Here is an 18,102-nt window from a genome sequence, read left to right as displayed (position 1 = left end):
GTTAAAAATTAATAAATGACTTTGGTCATTAAAAATCTGAAAAGTGTAATAATTTAGTTTTCATATAAAACGATCCAAATTTACGTTCATCTTATTCTACATCATTTCCTGATTCCAAAAACATATAGATATGTTATATTTGGATTAAAAACAAGCTCTGAAAATTAAAAATATAAAAATTATGATCAAAATTAAATTTCCGAAATCGATTTAAAAACAATTTCCTCTTATTCCTTGTCGGTTCCTGATTCCAAAAACATATAGATATGATATGTTTGGATTAAAAACACGCTCAGAAAGTTAAAACGAAGAGAGGTACAGAAAAGCGTGCTATGCAGCACAGCGAAACCACTACCGCGCTGAACAGGCTCACCGTCGCGATATAACCTTGAACGGTTGAAAACGACGTTAAACACCAAATAAAGAAAGAAAGAACAGGCTCGTCAGTTTCACTCCGTTTTGCACAAGCGGCGGACTACGGTCATTGTGAAAAAATGCAGTGCGTTCAGTTTCATTCTGTGAGTTCCACAGCTTGACTAAATGTAGTAATTTCGCCTTACGCAACTTGTTTCTTTTATTATGTCTTCGTAATTCTAATTTATTCTTTTGAAGTGATATTATTATTATTATTATTATTATTATTATTATTGTGATCATTTTTATGCGCCTAATCTAGATATAGCCCTAGGCGCTTACATATTGATTTCTGCCGTTTGAAATGGAATTTTTTACAGACAGACAGACAAACAGACATTTTTTACACACAATATATAACGCATTCACATCGGCCAGTAAAGCTCAGTAGCCTATTAGGCGAGCATTCACCTTTCACGGCCTTTATTCCAAGTCAAACGGGTATTTGGTGGACATTTGTATCTATGCCTATACAATTTTGCCAGGAAAGACCCTTTTGTCAATCGTGGGATCTTTAACGTGCACACCCCAATGTAGTGTACACGAAGGGACCTCGGTTTTTCGTCTCATCCGAAAGACTAGCACTTGAACCCACCACCTAGGTTAGGAAAGGGGGGAGAAAATTGCGGCCTGACCCAGGGTCGAACACGCAACCTCTCGCTTCCGAGCGCAAGTGCGTTACCACTCGGCCACCCAGTCCCTATATCTCTATTTGTCCCTATATCTCTATTTGTTCGTCCGTTTCCTTGACAATACCTGTAAATAATCTACTAACAAAGCGATAATGTTGCTGATTTTGACGTATTCGTTTTGCTTTACCCTGTGTCACTAACAATTCCATTGCTATCTTTTTGATATATATGTGTTTTAACTTATTTGCCTGCGGTGGTGAAAGTTGAAAGAACTGTTTCTTTTGTTTGACGAAGCCCATGAGACCCGGAAGTTGTGTACTGTCGACAGATCTGCAGTTACTTTCTTTCTGGCAAAGTTTGTTTTCATTTATGTGTATATGATTTTTATGTATAATAGATTTTGTTTTGTGTGGAGATTAAAACTTGGGTTTTCTTATAATGTGTTCGTTTCTGCTCGTGTACGTATAGCTATCCCGGAGGGTAAGCAGTCCGTGTGTTGTCGTTGATATCGTTCTACTTATATCATGATGTTGTCTGATATAACCTTGTTAAATGGGTCTTCGTTTCTTCTCGTTAAAACGACCATGTAAGCTACCATAGATATAACTGGAATACGAATATCTTTCACTTTGACATATACATCACCAAGACCATCTCACACACAAAAAAGTGGCAGAAAGAGCACCCCAGACACAACAAGGCCGACAGCTATTATAGCCTGAACAGAGAGGAGCAGGTCAACCTCTTTAGATTACGAACGGGACACAACAGAATGCATGCACATCTGTTCAACAAACTGAAGATAGGACAGTCAGAAATGTGTACCAGCAACACTGCACCGATGACAACGGCACACCTTCTACAAGAATGCCCGCTGCAGGAAGAAAGAAGAAACCGAGAAGCTGATTGGCGACTACTGGGCGGCCCTGACGAGCGGGACGGCGGCATTCGTGCATGCCACAGGAGTCAGATGTCTGAAGGGAGTGAACGAGAAGAAGAAGAAGAAAGACATAATCATTTAATACTGAAACTATACAGCCTGCTGCTTCCTGTGCAAAACGCGAGTTTAGTGTCGAATTAGTTTCAAAGATTGCGTGTGGTGGTTTACAAAATGGCTTACACGAGACGGATAGTATCATAAACTGATCCGACGTTTGGTCAAGGCACACTTTGCACACGTTGTACTTAAAAAAAAGTTTTAAAAAACGAAATAGTGTTTGTGCGTACTATGTAAATCATATCAATGGATGTGTACCGCGTACATGTATATTCATTGTATCGTTGAGTTACATGTATTTTATATTTACGGTTATAAACCAACCACTGGTATGCACTGTCGCCGTTCGTGTTTGTTAGATAGTTGTCAGTTAGTACTGAGAGATCTTGATATGAGCTTGATTATAAAAGCCTAGAGACGAACACTTACACCCCGAGTAAAACTGACTTTAATTGTGAAAAAAGAGACTCGATCAGCAAAAGAAGAAAAATCCCAAATCAATATGCCGTTTGTTTGTTTTTTAAAGTAATTTGAATGATATGCTTGTTTGTCTGGAAAACGCCAGTGTTTATTGTAAGCCCTTTTTTCCTATAAGGATATATCATGCTCGAAATGTGCTACATTTTTGCATCTTCTGTCTAAAAAAGAATACAAAATACAATATCATATATACTTTAAATATTTTTAATGAAAATACTGGTTTTCAATTTAGAGAACTTGTAATTGAACTTGTGGGCTTCCTTGCTGATGTTGATCAGTGTCCTGTTTGTGTATGACACAGGGTCATTCTGTTCAACCGCTGCATCCCCAAGACACTGAGCACGACATTGGACAGGTTCGGGGACTTCCTCAACAGTATCTTGGAGCTCGTCGATGACGACTTTGGACAGGTAACAGTGTGTACTCAATCCCTTCTACCGACAGGCGCGCACGAGTGCACACAGACACACAGACACACAGACACGTATACACGAGGGCACTGGTTAACACATACAAAAAGGATACACAGATAGGCAGACAGAAACACAAGCATTGCACGCACACACGCGCGCACGCACGCACGCACGCACATACACACGCACGCACGCACACACGCACATACACACACATACACGTACGCACACACACACACACACGCACACACACACACACACACACACACACACACACACACACACACAAATTATATCCCTCTTTCCTAGAGCAAACAATTGAGGAATCAACGCTTATTGCGCAGCTACCATCAATTCATTAGCACTACGTCCATACTCGATTAGCTTCGCACACAAACATCCGATGATGAGGTATTGAAGCACACATTCACGCGCGATGAGCATGCCAACACCCCTTCACAGGCGTTGTTTTTGTGTTTATGCTAATTCTCTTTTTTCAATATAGCATGTTAACCTATATGTATCTTACATACTTTGTTTTCTTCAAACCTATGATGAATTTTGCTGTTGCAGAAATGTGTAAATGATCTGGAGAATACGTGGCAAGAAATTATGTACCTGTGCCTGATAGGCTTTGGTATGTATCATGTTGAACTTTAAAAATATCATGTATCTGTTGTTATTTTGTAAGTGTGTGTTCATAGGCAAGTAGGCATATGCAAGTCAAGACTCCCAGACAAGGCAACAACTAATTTAAATAATAGACTTTATGTCCCATTGAACTATTGGCCAAATGCTAATAACCATGACGTTAAGCGCTCTAAATACCGCAACACGGTGGCCTAGTGGTAAGGCGTCCGCCCAGTGAGCGGGAGGTCGTGGGTTCGAACCCCGGCCGGGTCAAACGTAAGACTTTAAAATTGGCAATCTAGTGGCTGCTCCGCCTGGCGTCTGGCATTATGGGGTTAGTGCTAGGACTGGTTGGTCCGGTGTCAGAATAATGTGACTGGGTGAGACATGAAGCCTGTGCTGCGACTTCTGTCTTGTGTGTGGCGCACGTTATATGTCAAAGCAGCACCGCCCTGATATGGCCCTTCGTGGTCGGCTGGGCGTTAAGCAAACAAGCAAACAAAAAAGCGCTCTAAATAGGAAAAATCCCAGAGCTATGCAGAACCAGTCTCCTGGCACCTGAGAGAATTGATGAGAAGTAAAGCAGAATGAAATTCCTTTGTTCATTTCAATGCATCTTAATGCTGCTGGTTTCAGGAGAAAACTCTCACAGTTGTTAAGATTTTTTTTTTTTAAACAAGAATGATATATGTTATTAATGTTGAACGTTTAATTTATGACAAAACAAAACGTGATAATCACTGTTATTCGACCCAGCGGTCTTTTAAGTGGACAGACAGACAAACACTTAGGATACAGATAACGAACCTAGCTGAGAACATGTTCGCTGGGAAGACGCAAGCGAGGCAATACCAATCTCACTGTTGTTGTCTAAATTTAAAGCACTTACTTCCCTTTGACTTTGCAGCTTGTCATTCGCGCGCTGTGCCTCACTTTGTCATAATTATGACATTTAGCCATTAGATATACGTCGGTAAACGTCATGCAAGGAAAACCCTGGGGACCAGCAGAAAGTACAAAACGGCCGTGCTTTTCCAACAGCGTTGCTTTGGCCAGATACACATGTATACGTATAAGGGGACAACGGAAAGCGCCGCATCTCCCAACCTAAGTTTTTCACACGTTGGAACCAGGATGGAGGTGCTGTCCATCGCTTCTTGCGTCTTCTATCTATATATACGGCTTGTGTCTGTGTGTGTGTGTGTGTTCGCGATGCACGGCCAAAGTTCTCGATGGATCTGCTTCAAATTTGGTGGGCATATTCAGGTAGACCCCTGGTCGAGGAGAATTTTCAACTCGTGCTCTCAGCGCGCAGCGCTGAACCGATTTTGGTTTTTCTGTAGATCCACTACATCCATTCCCAGTAACTCTTCCTTATCTTCTCCAGTGTTTTGCGCGTTTATCTCCCTTCCTTCGTGTGGCGTCAATCGATATTCCCGTTACTATTTTTAGAAGGTCACTGTCCACAACGCTTTTATCCCGGTGAAGCCGGATATTCCCGTTACTATTTTTAGAAGGTCACTGTCCAGAACGCTTTCATCCCGGCGAAGCCGGGTATTCCTCTACTTCTTCCCGGCAAAGCCGGGTACCCGGCGAAGCCCGGTATTCGGCTCTACTTCTTTCCAGCGAAGCCGGGTACCCGGCGAAGCGGGTATTCATTCTAGTCTCTTCATATTGAGTGAGAGGGACAGCTGAATGAATACTGATTTGTGTGTGTGTGTGTGTGTGTGTGTGTGTGTGTGTGTGTGTGTGTGTGTGTGTGTGTGTGTGCAGGTATTTCCCTGGTGATGCTGGTTTTACTGCGTTTCTTCGTGGGAGTCATGGTGTGGACGGTAGTCTTCCTGGTTGCGGTGGGGTCCTTGGCTGGCACAGGATTCTGCTGGTATGTTATGAGCTCTTGAGTGTGTGTGAGGGTGCGTGCGTGAATACGTGCGTGAGTGCGTGAGTGCGTGCGCGCGCGCGCGCGCGCGTGTGTGTGTGTGTGTGTGTGTGTGTGTGAAAAAGGAGATACACATGAAAGTTCATATGTCTCAGTTCATATGTTTCAGTTCATATGTTGTCGGTAAAATATAGCCTTTGACTGTTGCTTGTCTGTGTCAGACAGCTTGGCTGCGCCGCGTTCCAACCCTGCACTGGAATATAGATACAGGACTAAACACGGACTATGCACACCAATTATCTTCAATGTATTGTATTCTCGATCACGTTCAAAGTTAATAGTGTTGTCTCTTGTTGCAGGTACTCGTGGTATATTGAACGTACCACTGCCTGGCTGGGAGGTGCTATTGCTGCTAGCGTTGTTACAGTGAGTGGGCTTCTTGGATATTTCCATTTTTCATTTTTGGTAATGTTCAAAAACAGTGTCCCATATTCAGGGATTTTATTGCAATGTACCAAACTTTGCAGACAGAGATACATGTAGCCATGGCAGTGTGTTAAAACTAAGGCAGTTAGAATTGTGGTGGAAAATGATGATTTTAACTTTGAAATTCGAATCATTCAGTAAAATAAGTTTATTTGCATGTTCAAGTGACATAGAGACAAAAAGAGACAGAGACAGAGACAGAGACAGAAAGACAGAGAGAGAGACAGAGAGAGAGACAGACAGACAGAGACAGAGAGAGAGAGAGAGAGAGAGAGAGAGCAGGGGTGTGCAAATTTAAAAATAAACAACTCACCCACGGGTTAGTAGAATCTCATTTCCAGCTCACCCGGGAAAAAAATAGGTAACCCACTCCAACTTTTCTTATTTTGTCTTTGAAGTTTCACACACAGAAACATTGGATTATAAACAACGCCATGGTTGTTTTTCAGTGGCCCGAAACAAATTAGGGAGCGCTTTCTCATTGGTCAAAATGTAAAACTAAGGGATGTAACTCACATCGTTGAAGCAGACGACATTTTCGAACACGATCAATACTTCAGAAAAAGCGCCTTAGAAACAGTACTTACTGTTTGGGCTTCGGTTTGGGCTTTGTTTTCATTATGAAAAACAAGGGGAAATGTATTTTGGCCATTCATTTTAGTAAGGAGTTGGCATTTGAAGCTCTATCTTGAGTTTTGTTTGTGAAAATTTTAGCTAACCCACGGGAATGCTACTCAAAGACCTCAGCTAACCCGGCTAATTTTTAACTCCCCCCGGGTCACGGGTTAGTGGATTTGCACACCCTAGAGAGAGAGAGAGAGAGAGAGAGAGAGAGAGAGAGAGAGAGAGAGAGAGAGAGAGAGAGGGAGAGAGAGAGAGAGAGAGCTTGGGACAAGTGTGTGTGTAAGCACTCATGCAGTCTGTTGTAAGTTTAATTTGCTTTGCCCAACATTACGGTTTCAACGATTGTTTGTTCAGACCTCTTCTTGGACTTGCTAACCTCTATAACTATGAAACAAAGGTCTGACTTGAATGGAGGAGGAAACACACTAGTTATAAAATATTATAAGATTACATATCTTGGTCTGCTTGACTGAAAGGAAATGCTATATATTTGTGAACAATTTGTGAGTAAACATGAATAGCATTTGTGGATTCTATTTTGTGTATGGTATGTAATGAACAAATTCCGTGAAAGCAAGTGGTTGCTGTGTGGTGCCGCAGGCCATACCGCATGCCATAAGAAAAACAATGTTCCAATGTTATTTTGTCAGGTTTTCATAACGTTTTGATCTTTTGCAGCTCATCATTCTGCTGATTCTGATTGTGATGTGGAAACGATTTAAACTGGTGAGCTTTGTTTTCTTGTCCTTCAAATTCCCACCCCTGTTAGTGTTCTGTTACCTTACTTTATGAAGGGCGCATATATTTCATCCTTTTTTTATTTTTATTTTTTTACCTTTATCTAGTATTTACCAAATATATATTAAGTATACTATAAGATTACTGCATGTATATATATATATATATATATGTATTTCCTGTGCACAAAGTCCAGTGAACCTCTGAACGTGAAGCGATTTGTGTGCAGGTGGTTCAACTGTTCAAAGAGGCCGGGAAAGCTGTGGCCAAAATGCCACTACTGTTGTTACAACCCATCATGGTAAGTCCTAAACACTGTCTCGAAACTAACGCGATAGTCGGACAGAGTTGCGCCCCTGGAACGGCAGGTAGTTCCGGTTTGTGTTTGCAAAACATTATGATGTAACCGCATGACAATCCGCCCCTCAACTTCTTTACCTACGTAGTTTGAATAGCAGACGTTTCCCTCCACCACTTTTCTTCTCTCGTTCAGCCATTTTGGACGTAAACAAAACAACCGGAACTACCCGCCGACTGAGCCGCAGGCTATGGCAGGGACGGACAACTCTTATCACTTTCGTTTTGAGACCATGCTCTTGCATTAGTAAGAAGGGATGGAAACGTCTTGTATTTTGGTGACTTCTTTGGCGAGGGCTGTGGGAGGACGGCTTTCTTTTGACCGTAATGTAAATGCAAGCACATGGTTTCGGACTCAGTAGCCACACACGTAAACATACGCGCATGTTGGTGCTTATGAACGCCGCACTGACACGCACACACACACACACACACACACTCACACACACATACACGCACTCACACGCACACACACACTCACCATACACACACACACCATACACACACACACACACACACACACGGCACACACACACTCACACGCACATATACACATACACTGACACGACTGACACGCTCACACACAAGCACACGGCACGAACACACACACACACACACACACACACACACACACACACGCACGCGCGCGCGCGCGCGCGCACACACAATGATCTCACTTACACACTCTCACTTACACACACACATACACAATATAATAGTATACATGATTGTAGTAAGGATTGTACTGTAGGCCTATATACTGTTAAAAGGTAACAACGTGAAATACACAGTTAACTGTAGACACATATGTATGGTCACTGCTGCCTATATGTAGTCTTATTCGTATGATGGAGTGACTTATAAACGTAATACAGTTGTGACACTGTTGTCTTTAAACTTGTGCAGGCTTTGATATTACTGGGCGGGGCCCTGGCAGGATTCGGCTACATGTTTCTCTACGTCGTTACCACACGTAAGTTAAAGGCCGTATGTTTCTAGGCATGACGTGTTTCAGTTCATTGGCAGATTTCTGGCGTTCGTGAAAACTCAAGAGATATCCCCTGAGATCTCCAGATTGCACATGCTCGCACAATAGAAGATTTTGGGAAATAACTCCGTCGGGTTTGTATAGGTTGTGGAAGAGTGACCTTTTCTTTCAAACCCTCTGCCAAACATTGGAGGGGCCAATCAATAGCGTGTGGTGTGTGTGAAACAGGTGGTCGAGAGCAGGTGTTTCCGGCACTCCTTTCGCCGGTGTAACACGAAATTTTTACTCCACGAAAAATTTACTCCGGAGTATACATTTCGTACGAAATTCTTACTCCGAGTACACCTTTCGTACGAGAAAAGAACTCCCCAAGGCACGAAAAAATGACTCCCTCTACGAAATTTGTACTCCCCATTATTTTTACTTTCAGAAAAAATCTCCTACGCAAAAATGAGATGCGGACGAAGGGATAATGCCAATATGTGATCTCGCGCAAACGAATGTCACGCAAGCCTCCCTCCACCCCTTCCACCACCAAGACTAACAGGGGACAAGGGAGTAAACATTTCGTACACCTGGTATATGGGAAGTTAAATTGCTCGTGTTAGGGTGAAGTAATTTATTCGTTATTTATTCGTCAGGGGAGTAACATTTGTGTACGAAATGTTTACTCGGAACTCACCTGTCGTTGGGAGTAATTTTCTCGTGCAATGGGGGAGTGCTTTTTTTGTAAAGGGAGTAACTTTTTCGTACGAAATGTTTACTCCGGAGTAAAAATCTTGTGGGAGTAATGTTCTCGTGTTACACCGGCACTCCTTTCGCCGGCATCTTTTTTTCAAACATTTTCCGGTGGTTCGGGAATGCTTTAAGGCTTTAATATTTTTTATTATATGTTTTGACAATTTTATGAACTATGCTTGGTTATTGATTGGTTAAAGAAGAGTCTTTGGTTTGTTGGTTTGCCTCGTTTCTTGCTCTCTCCTTGATACTCTTGTTTCATCAAGGTTACTAGTAACAGAAGTATAGCATTAGGGCATCTCGTCTTGTATTATTTCGTGTGTGTGTCGTTGCTGTAAGTTCAGGCATGGGAATTCCAAAATAGAAAAAACTCTGAAAATAGGCCGAGATCCAGGGGCCGCCTAGGCCCCGGCGGGGTAAAGGGCAGAGCAGTGACCAGGAAAACGGGTTTAAGCATGTTAGACCAATATTTTGATAGTTCTCGTGTAAGCAAATAATGGATAGAGAGACAATAGTATACATATAATTTAATTAACCTTTTTTTTGCCGCGGACAATATTTTTATTTTCGCTGAAACGTAAATTTCCTTTTCGCGGAAATCCGCGATTTTGCGGACAATTCCCATGCCTGAAGTTGCAGGTTGTCGTCACGGTCCTTTTTCCACCTTTTCTATTTTTGCAGGTAACCCAGTAGTCAACGGCACAAGTACTTTTGTATCCTACGAGCAGGATGAACTCATGAAGGTAAACCCTATCTAAAGATAACTTCCTTACCATGTAAACGTTGTTGTCAACCACAGTGACAGATCTGTCCAACCTTTTACATGGGCTTTGCACATCCTTCCACGAAAACACATACAAACAAGTACAGTTTGGCTGCTTTATATACCGAGTAAGTGGGAACATTCTGTTGAATTCATATCATAACTGACCCCAGCGTCGACATGCGAAATTATTCAGCAATTAATTTTATATCTGAGTGTGCCTTGTAAAAGGGTCTTAACCGTCGCAATGTTAGAATTAGGACATTTTAACAGATTTTAAAGCTCTAAGCGTTAACATGAATGCAGTGAATATTTGTTAATAATGGAGTGTGTGTGTGTGTGTTGAAGGGCATGTTCTTCTATTACCTACTGGGGTTCCTCTGGGTGACACAATTCATCATGGCCTGTGAGAGGCTCACTGTTTCCAGTGCTGTGGCATTATGGTATTTCACAAGGTCAGCGATAGTCGCGCAGATATGCCCGCCTGCACCGCACACACGCATGCATTCAGGCAATTGCATACCGTCACACACACACACACACACACACACACATACACACACACACACACACACACACACACACATACACACACACACACACATACACACAGAGACACACACACACCGTGCACACACACACACACACATACACACAAACACGCACACAGACACACACACACACACACACACACACACACACACACACACACACACAAATATACTCTCACGAACGCATGCGCACATACACACACACACGTACACTTCAAAATTGTCATAAAAAAGCATATAATGTAGTCAGAGCACCTTTCTGTAATTGACTAAATGTGGCGCGCATCTCATGTTGAATCGAAAATGATGTGTTCCTGTTTTTATTTTAGAGACAAGACACGGCTTGGGATGCCCATCGGAAAGTCCATTTACCGCTTGATAAGGTAATGACGGAACTGTGAACAAATTTGCTTTCTTTTCATAGTTTACTCCACATAATTAGAGGTACACTGAAAGAAAAAATTGGACGGGCCGTTAGCGAAATTAAATTGGGGTTTGAAGGTGTGGGGCCGCATCTTTTTGTGATTTATATCTATCTCTCCTTCCACAGTTTACCCGTGTACATATTTAAATGCGTGATACGTATTTATCAGGAAGATGTCCACAGATCCACAGCTAAGGCCAAATAAAAATGTTTTGGCACATTTTGCGAACCATACCGAGACTAAGGGAAGTAACCTCCTTTAAACCAACATATATTTTTGTTTGGCCAAACCATAAGTCAACGTCTTATATTGATTGCCATGACAAAGGTGGTCCAAAATGGCATCGACTTGAGATTCCAGTCTGTTCATTATTCACATTATTACACACGGTCAGCTTGGCGCTGATTCTACACACGCCCACATCATGAAAAGAAAGAGGGGAGGGTGGACAACCTCTAAGCCTTCCTTGTCTGACTCTTGAAGCAAATAACAGCTGCTACATTCATTTTTTACCACAGCACAGTTCCATTTTTGTGGTCACACTTGTGTTTCAGGAACAGGGCAGTGGGTCCTATATTACAGAGTTTATAGCTATTCTTGTACTTCTGAACTAGGGGAGTAGGCTACGTCCTATTTGAGTGTATAGCTATAGTTTGAGTACAGAAATAAGGGAGTGTGGCCTATATTAGAGATTGTATTGCTACACTTGTGCTACAGAATTAGGTGAGTTCGTCCTTTGTACGGTAGGGCCTTTTAAATTGTTGCGGCACTAGCATTACAACACGTGTTTTAACTGACATCACTGTCGTATATGTTTCAGATTTCACTTAGGTTCCGTGGCCTTTGGTTCTCTCCTCATCGCTTTTGTCATCTTGATTCGATGGATCCTCTCCTTTATCGAGGGAAGGTGAGTTCATACTGCTGAAATAAATCTGTCTTCTTTTTTTGTTGTTGTTTTTGTTGGGGGGGGGGGGGTGTGGCACCAAAGAGTTGCTTTTCCTTGGATAAGAGAGTGCACACAAACCCACATGACAAAATAAGCCAATCATGAGCAAGTGACGTGTCTCACACGTGCTCGCTGACAACATATAGAAACATGTCGCTCGCTAGTGATTTGCGTACAATGTCATGCGGGTTTGGCCTCTTTTTTCCAAGGAAAAGCAGCCCTTTGCAGCACATAAAACTTGGCAGAGTTATTTCCGAATATCATCTATTGTCAGTGTGACTTGGGTGTTTTTCCCCGGACATGTAGGCCTACGCATGCTAGACATAATTGCCCATCGTCTGTCTATGATCTTTCGGTTTCTTTTCCTCATTGTTCTCACACCCCTTTGTCCTTTTCGTTCGATTACGTCAGTCTATGTTTGGTTTACTTTGGTGTAGACAGTTTTTTTGTATTACGCAGTTTTTGCTTGCAATGGAGAATGCCTTTCCATGATCAGATGCATTATCAACGTAATTAGGCGGCTGGAGGCAGTGCTTGTTGTCACTATTTATTGCCAAGACCTAAAAGCATTAAATGTAAAAATACAGAATCAATTATTAGTTCACCATCTGATTTCCTGAACTGCTAGTAGTAGTTTTGTGCCTCTTTAATACAATATTTTTGTTTTCAGGTTAAAAGGCAGTGAAAATTTCCTGGCCAAGTTCGTTCTGAAGTGCATGATCTGCTGTTTGTGGTGTTTTGAAAAGATTCTCAAGTTTATTAACTCCAACGCTTACATCGAGATAGGTAAGGCTACTGTGCAACTGCCGGTTGACGACAAATTATGGTGGTATATTTGCTTGTCTTGTGTGTTCGTCCCGGGTTTGATCATTAGTGTATTCATGGCCTTTAATTCTCAGGAATCAAACAATTTCGCCAGACTTACTTTAAATACAGCTTATGGCAAAGTTATGAAAAAGAAATCAATAAAGGGGTGAGAAGAATAGGAAAGCAGTTGCCTAACGTAAAATACTATATGGCTGCAGGAGTATCATATGCGGTGACGCTGTGTGTGTATGTGTGTGTGTGTGTGTGTGTGTGTGTGTGTGTGTGTGCTTGCGTGAGTGCGTGTGTGCGTGCTTGCATGCGTGCGTGCGTGTGTATGTGTGAGAGAAGGAGAGGATGTGTCCGATGGTGTCTCTGTGTAAATCTGTGTCCGCAGAAAGTTCCGGCCTGTTGCTAAGCTTTTGCTTCATGCATGCCATTGTACATGTATATACTTAGCATTAGCACCAGTTATTCCTGTTGATCGGCCAACATACTATCTGCACGTGAAACCAAACAATTGCTTTCTCTGTGTGCACAGCCATCCACGGGTACGGGTTCTGCAAGGCGGCGAGGACAGCCTTCATGGTGATCGTGAAGAACGCCCTGAGAGTGGCTGCCATCAACAGTGTGGGAGACTTCATCCTCTTTCTCGCCAAGGCGGGCACTGTTGCTGTTGTTGCTGTCGTTGGCATCGAGTTCTTTAGGGTACGTTTGTGGGAGTTGGGCTAGCGTGTGATTGGCGGGGGGTAGGCCGGTGTGTGTGTGTGTGTGTGTGTGTGTGTGTGTGTGTGTGTGTGTGTGTGTGTGTGTGTGTGTGTGTGTGCTGTTAAACTTTTAACAGTCGAGATTAGCAGCCATCAAATAAGGGAGAACGAAAGTCTCGAATAACGATGAGTTCATAATCAGTAAACCAGTAGACCAGTAGGGATAACTGACGAAAAAGACAACAACGATGAAGACGATCATGATGACGGTGATGATTAGCACGGTGGTGGTGACGATAGCGATGGTGATAACTATGCTGATGTCAGTAATGATGATTTTATTTTTGTAACAGGATAAGGCGGATGTGAACTACGTGTGGCTGCCCATTACACTAGCCTGTGTCTTCGCTTATTTCATCGCCAGCTGCTTCCTCGGTGTCTATGAGGTCAGTAGAAGAGTGTGTAATAAATACAGCGTTTGACGTTATGTAGAACCTTATAAGACAGAGAGAGCCTGGGAGAAGGGGGGGGGGGGAGAGAGGAGGGGAGGGGGGGAGAGACTGGGAGAGAGAGAGGGGGAGAGAGGGAGAGAAGTAGCGTGTGTGTGTGTGTGTGTGTGTGTGTGTGTGTGTGTGTGTGTGTGTGTGTGTGTGTGTGTGTGTGTGTGTGACACAACACTGAGCAGTTTTCAAGATGAAAGGGAGCTTGCTAGCGTCTTTTAATTGTACACATACAAACATTTCTGCGGTATTTCAGATGACCATCGACGCCATCTTTATCTGCTTTGTGGAGGACTGTGAGATGAACGATGGTGTCAGCAGACCTTACTTCATGAGTATGGGGCTCATGGTAAGTTTCACCCCCCCTCTCCCTTCGTCTGCTTTAACCTACGCCCCCACCCCTCTCCCTCTCTCTCTCTCTCTCTCTCTCTCTCTCTCTCTCTCTCTCTCTCTCTCTCTCTCTCTCTCTCTCTCTCTCACACACACACACACACACACTCCGTCGCGGGTTTCCATCCCTCTTTGGAGAGGGGGAGACACATTTTTGTTGTTGCGAAGAGTGTTCTTGCAGGACCGTGACAGTTTTGTCTGCAGAGATTGACGGATGGCATTTGAATGTTTAATGGCATCATGAAATGTTTACCTTTTCTGTTTATGGTCTACGACTTTGTGGAGAGCATGATGTTGCCCGCTTGGGACAATGCTTTTTTTCTCACTTAGGCCCTATTTTCTCGCTGCACAAATAAACGCTTTTTGTTCACAGATTTCCACCTGTGCAACCACAACAGTATTTTGATGATGGAACAGACGTCACATTCATGGCATGTTTATGTGTTTCAGGAGTACGTGAATAACAGTGACGACGCCAAGAAAGTCGCAAATCTCAGACGACAGAAGAGAGAAGAATTTTGAAAGCAACCAATCCACAGCATCGCAACAAATTATAGATCTCAGGCCAGCGTATCAGCAACTTCTTAACAAAGAACAGATCCGACAGCGAATTAAATACGGCGTAACAAGGAGCGGAGTTACATGTAGCGAATCAGAGTCAGCATCGTCGTAACAATGAGTCTGAGAGCAGCAAATCAGCAGCGTCGATTTATATTGATGCAAGCAGCTTTGTGCCATCAACGACTTATCAGCAAGTTCATTACTAGTAACAGTTCCGGGACCAGCTTAACAGCAACCACATGCAGGAGAGAGAGAGAGAGAGAGAGAGAGAGAGAGAGAGAGAGAGAGAGAGAGAGAGAGAGAGAGAGAGAGAGAGAGAGAGAGAGAGAGAGAGAGAGAGAGAGAGAGAGAGAGAGAGAGAGAGAGTTTGCAAACGACGTTTAAAAAACCCCATCTGAGAACAAGCATGGTCAAAGAAAACAGTAACACAAAAGGACATAAAACAGCTCTTTGCAACGGCTGTTGTAACACAAGATGAATGACGAACAACTCGGCGATTACCGTTTACCAAAAAACCCCACCACAAACGGCAAAACACGAAAAAACGAAAAACAAAAAAACAAAAACTGTGGAGCAGACAATTTTTCTCCAGGTTTAACACTGTTAAAAAGGACGCGGGTTATCCAGTCAGGGCCGTCGTACAATATTATTATTATATAGCAGCAGTACGAGCGGCGGATCAGCGACTTCGTAACAAAGAAGAGATCTTGGGGCATCTGCTTGGTGACGTTTCACCAAAGAGTATAGATCAGAGTTCAAACAGACAATCAAACTCATTATCCTACCCCTCCGCCCCCCCCCCCCCCCCCCCCCTGTTCAACACACACACACGCCAGCACACACACGCTAGCACACACACACAAACGCACGCACACACACGCACACACATACAATGATCTGTAATGAAAGAAACAATCAGCACATAGACACTTGAAATGACTAGGAACCTTACTGAGTGTTAGTTTACCTTGCGGTATTAATAGCGTGAGACAGATGTACAAAGAACCAACAATGTCAATTTCAGCCAGTACCGTCTTCTCTTGAACTCGGCAGTATATTCGGTTGTATTTTTGTGTGTTTTGTTGATTTGATTTTAATTGTGTTCTGTTTTGTACTTTTGTACTCAAGGCTCAGTATTTAGGGGTTTATATTTGACGTGTATTTTTTATACCTGCTTGTATTGTTTTTAAATCCATTTATTTATTTACGATGTTTAAGGTTTTGGAAAATGGTATACTATTTCTGCAACCCGACATTCTAAAGGTACCCGCTTTCTCATGCAACCTGTCATGTCAGACTTTCCATTCTAACTAAAACGCAGCCAGGCTGTTGATTTTTGGTATGTGTTCAAATGGAAGGATGCTCTCAGTCCGTCTAAAAGCCTGGGGGATTTTGTGACGGTTCACAATATCGTTCACATGGGGAGAAATGAATGTTGAAACTTCTGACACGTTTTTTTAGTCTGTAGATTTTATTGACATTCCATTTATATATTCAACAACATATATATCAGAGACTGTCTCCATGTCTCACCCCATGTCGCTGCCGTGGCACGTGCAAACCTTGGTCATCTTCCAGACGCACAGGTGGCTGATTACACCTTAACTTAACACGCACACACCCGGGTAGAGACTCTTTCGCTGCTAGCTTTCCACTGTGAGGAAGCGACCCAAAATTCCCTGCAATAAGATAAAACGGTGCAATGAAAATGAATACAATGAAAAGATGATCAACTTGTGCCATGGGAGAAAAAGTCTGTCGGATGTCTTCAAGACCTACACGTAAAACTGATCGCGATTGTGATATTTATATTATACGTATAATTATTCAAAAGTCTGCATTTGCATTGAATATGTGTGAATTGAATTGTTTGTGCGGTTGCGGTGTTTTGATTTATATTGGTAGATATTTTACAAGGAATATGCATCATGTGTATTTAACAATAAAAATCTATAGTCGATGTTTACATTAATTTGCAATTGTCTCATGATATAATTCTGTCTCAGTTTAAATTAATAAGCAACTATACTTACAAGACGACCCATGCACCCACACCATCAACTCCTGACGTCGCTATTCATCAGTATTTTAATTATAATTCGTGAGTTAGAAATCGAAGTTAACATATCTGCTCATTAAAACAAAAAATGACATATTTTGCTGTTTAAATTTATTAACATATGTGATATTATTGCTAAACCGTCCATGTTTTTGTGTTACAGCATTCCATATCAGATGTCATTCTGTGATGAAAATAAAGGTTTTTGATATGAAAACACCTCATTTGTTTATTTATAAAGTCATCAATGTTTTTGTCAGTGCTTTCCAGTTCAGCAACCTGTCGATGATAAATCATTAAATGTGTGTGTGGAAACGTGACGTCTTTGGTAGGTGTTTTTGTTATCTGGTTAATGTAACTATCTTTAGCGGATTATGACTTTATTCAGTTATTCTGCAGAAAAACAGTGCTGTTGTTTTAGTGCAGAAAACCTGTTCACACTTTTTCTGCAGCATTTTGTACTGGCTCATTATAATGTTGGAGCACGCGAGCCCCCCTCTGTCGAGAGATGGACTCATCCAAAATTACCAATAGTTGTGCGTGACACGAATGTATTTTGTCTGTCTGATTGGTACACTGCGGAACAAACTATTATACTATCCCAGGGGGCGACGAATACAAATGCTACTTTACAAGGTCGTTGGTTTTTCTCCAGAAAAACTGTCACAGACTATTCGGAAGAAAAAGTTAATCGCAATAATGCTGCAGAAAACCAAGTAAACATTATGCTTCAGAAAAACTGTTTTTCTGCAGTAAAAAACGTTGCTTCGGCGAAAGATGACATTATGCAGAAATGCTGCACAAAACTGACAGTTTTTCTCCAGCATTTCGGTTTTTTTTCAGAATAACTGAATAATGTCATAATCCGCCAAGAGCCAGTACAAAATGCTGCAGAAAAAATGTCAACAGGTTTTCTGCAGTAAAACAACAGCACCGTTTTACTGCAGCATTCTTGATTTTAATTTTACTGCAATAAAATGTTTTGCTGCAGAAAAAAACGCTGCTTCGGCGAAAGATGAC

At 42.2% G+C, this 18,102-nt stretch overlaps 1 protein-coding gene across 1 annotated transcript in view; it reads left to right on the top strand.

Moving 5' to 3' along the window:
• LOC138967074 (choline transporter-like protein 1) overlaps window positions 1-17,402 on the top strand; it is a 98,065-nt gene extending 80,663 nt beyond the window's left edge. The window contains exons 6-21 of the mRNA XM_070339552.1: window positions 2,825-2,933; window positions 3,510-3,573; window positions 5,340-5,448; window positions 5,805-5,871; window positions 7,234-7,281; window positions 7,523-7,594; window positions 8,557-8,623; window positions 10,058-10,119; window positions 10,488-10,594; window positions 11,020-11,073; window positions 11,936-12,022; window positions 12,732-12,847; window positions 13,407-13,573; window positions 13,926-14,018; window positions 14,329-14,421; window positions 14,913-17,402. Of these exons, the coding sequence (XP_070195653.1) occupies window positions 2,825-2,933; window positions 3,510-3,573; window positions 5,340-5,448; window positions 5,805-5,871; window positions 7,234-7,281; window positions 7,523-7,594; window positions 8,557-8,623; window positions 10,058-10,119; window positions 10,488-10,594; window positions 11,020-11,073; window positions 11,936-12,022; window positions 12,732-12,847; window positions 13,407-13,573; window positions 13,926-14,018; window positions 14,329-14,421; window positions 14,913-14,984 (1,387 nt within the window). The 3' untranslated portion in view covers window positions 14,985-17,402. The remainder of the gene's footprint in view (window positions 1-2,824; window positions 2,934-3,509; window positions 3,574-5,339; window positions 5,449-5,804; window positions 5,872-7,233; window positions 7,282-7,522; window positions 7,595-8,556; window positions 8,624-10,057; window positions 10,120-10,487; window positions 10,595-11,019; window positions 11,074-11,935; window positions 12,023-12,731; window positions 12,848-13,406; window positions 13,574-13,925; window positions 14,019-14,328; window positions 14,422-14,912) is intronic.
• The last annotated feature ends 700 nt before the right edge of the window (window positions 17,403-18,102 follow it).

The sequence above is a fragment of the Littorina saxatilis genome, linkage group LG5 (genome assembly GCF_037325665.1).
Source record: "Littorina saxatilis isolate snail1 linkage group LG5, US_GU_Lsax_2.0, whole genome shotgun sequence".
In the NCBI taxonomy this organism is placed as follows: domain Eukaryota; kingdom Metazoa; phylum Mollusca; class Gastropoda; order Littorinimorpha; family Littorinidae; genus Littorina; species Littorina saxatilis.
The sequence above is the reverse complement of the archived record's forward strand: the minus strand, read 5'-3'. Positions and strand labels throughout refer to the sequence as shown.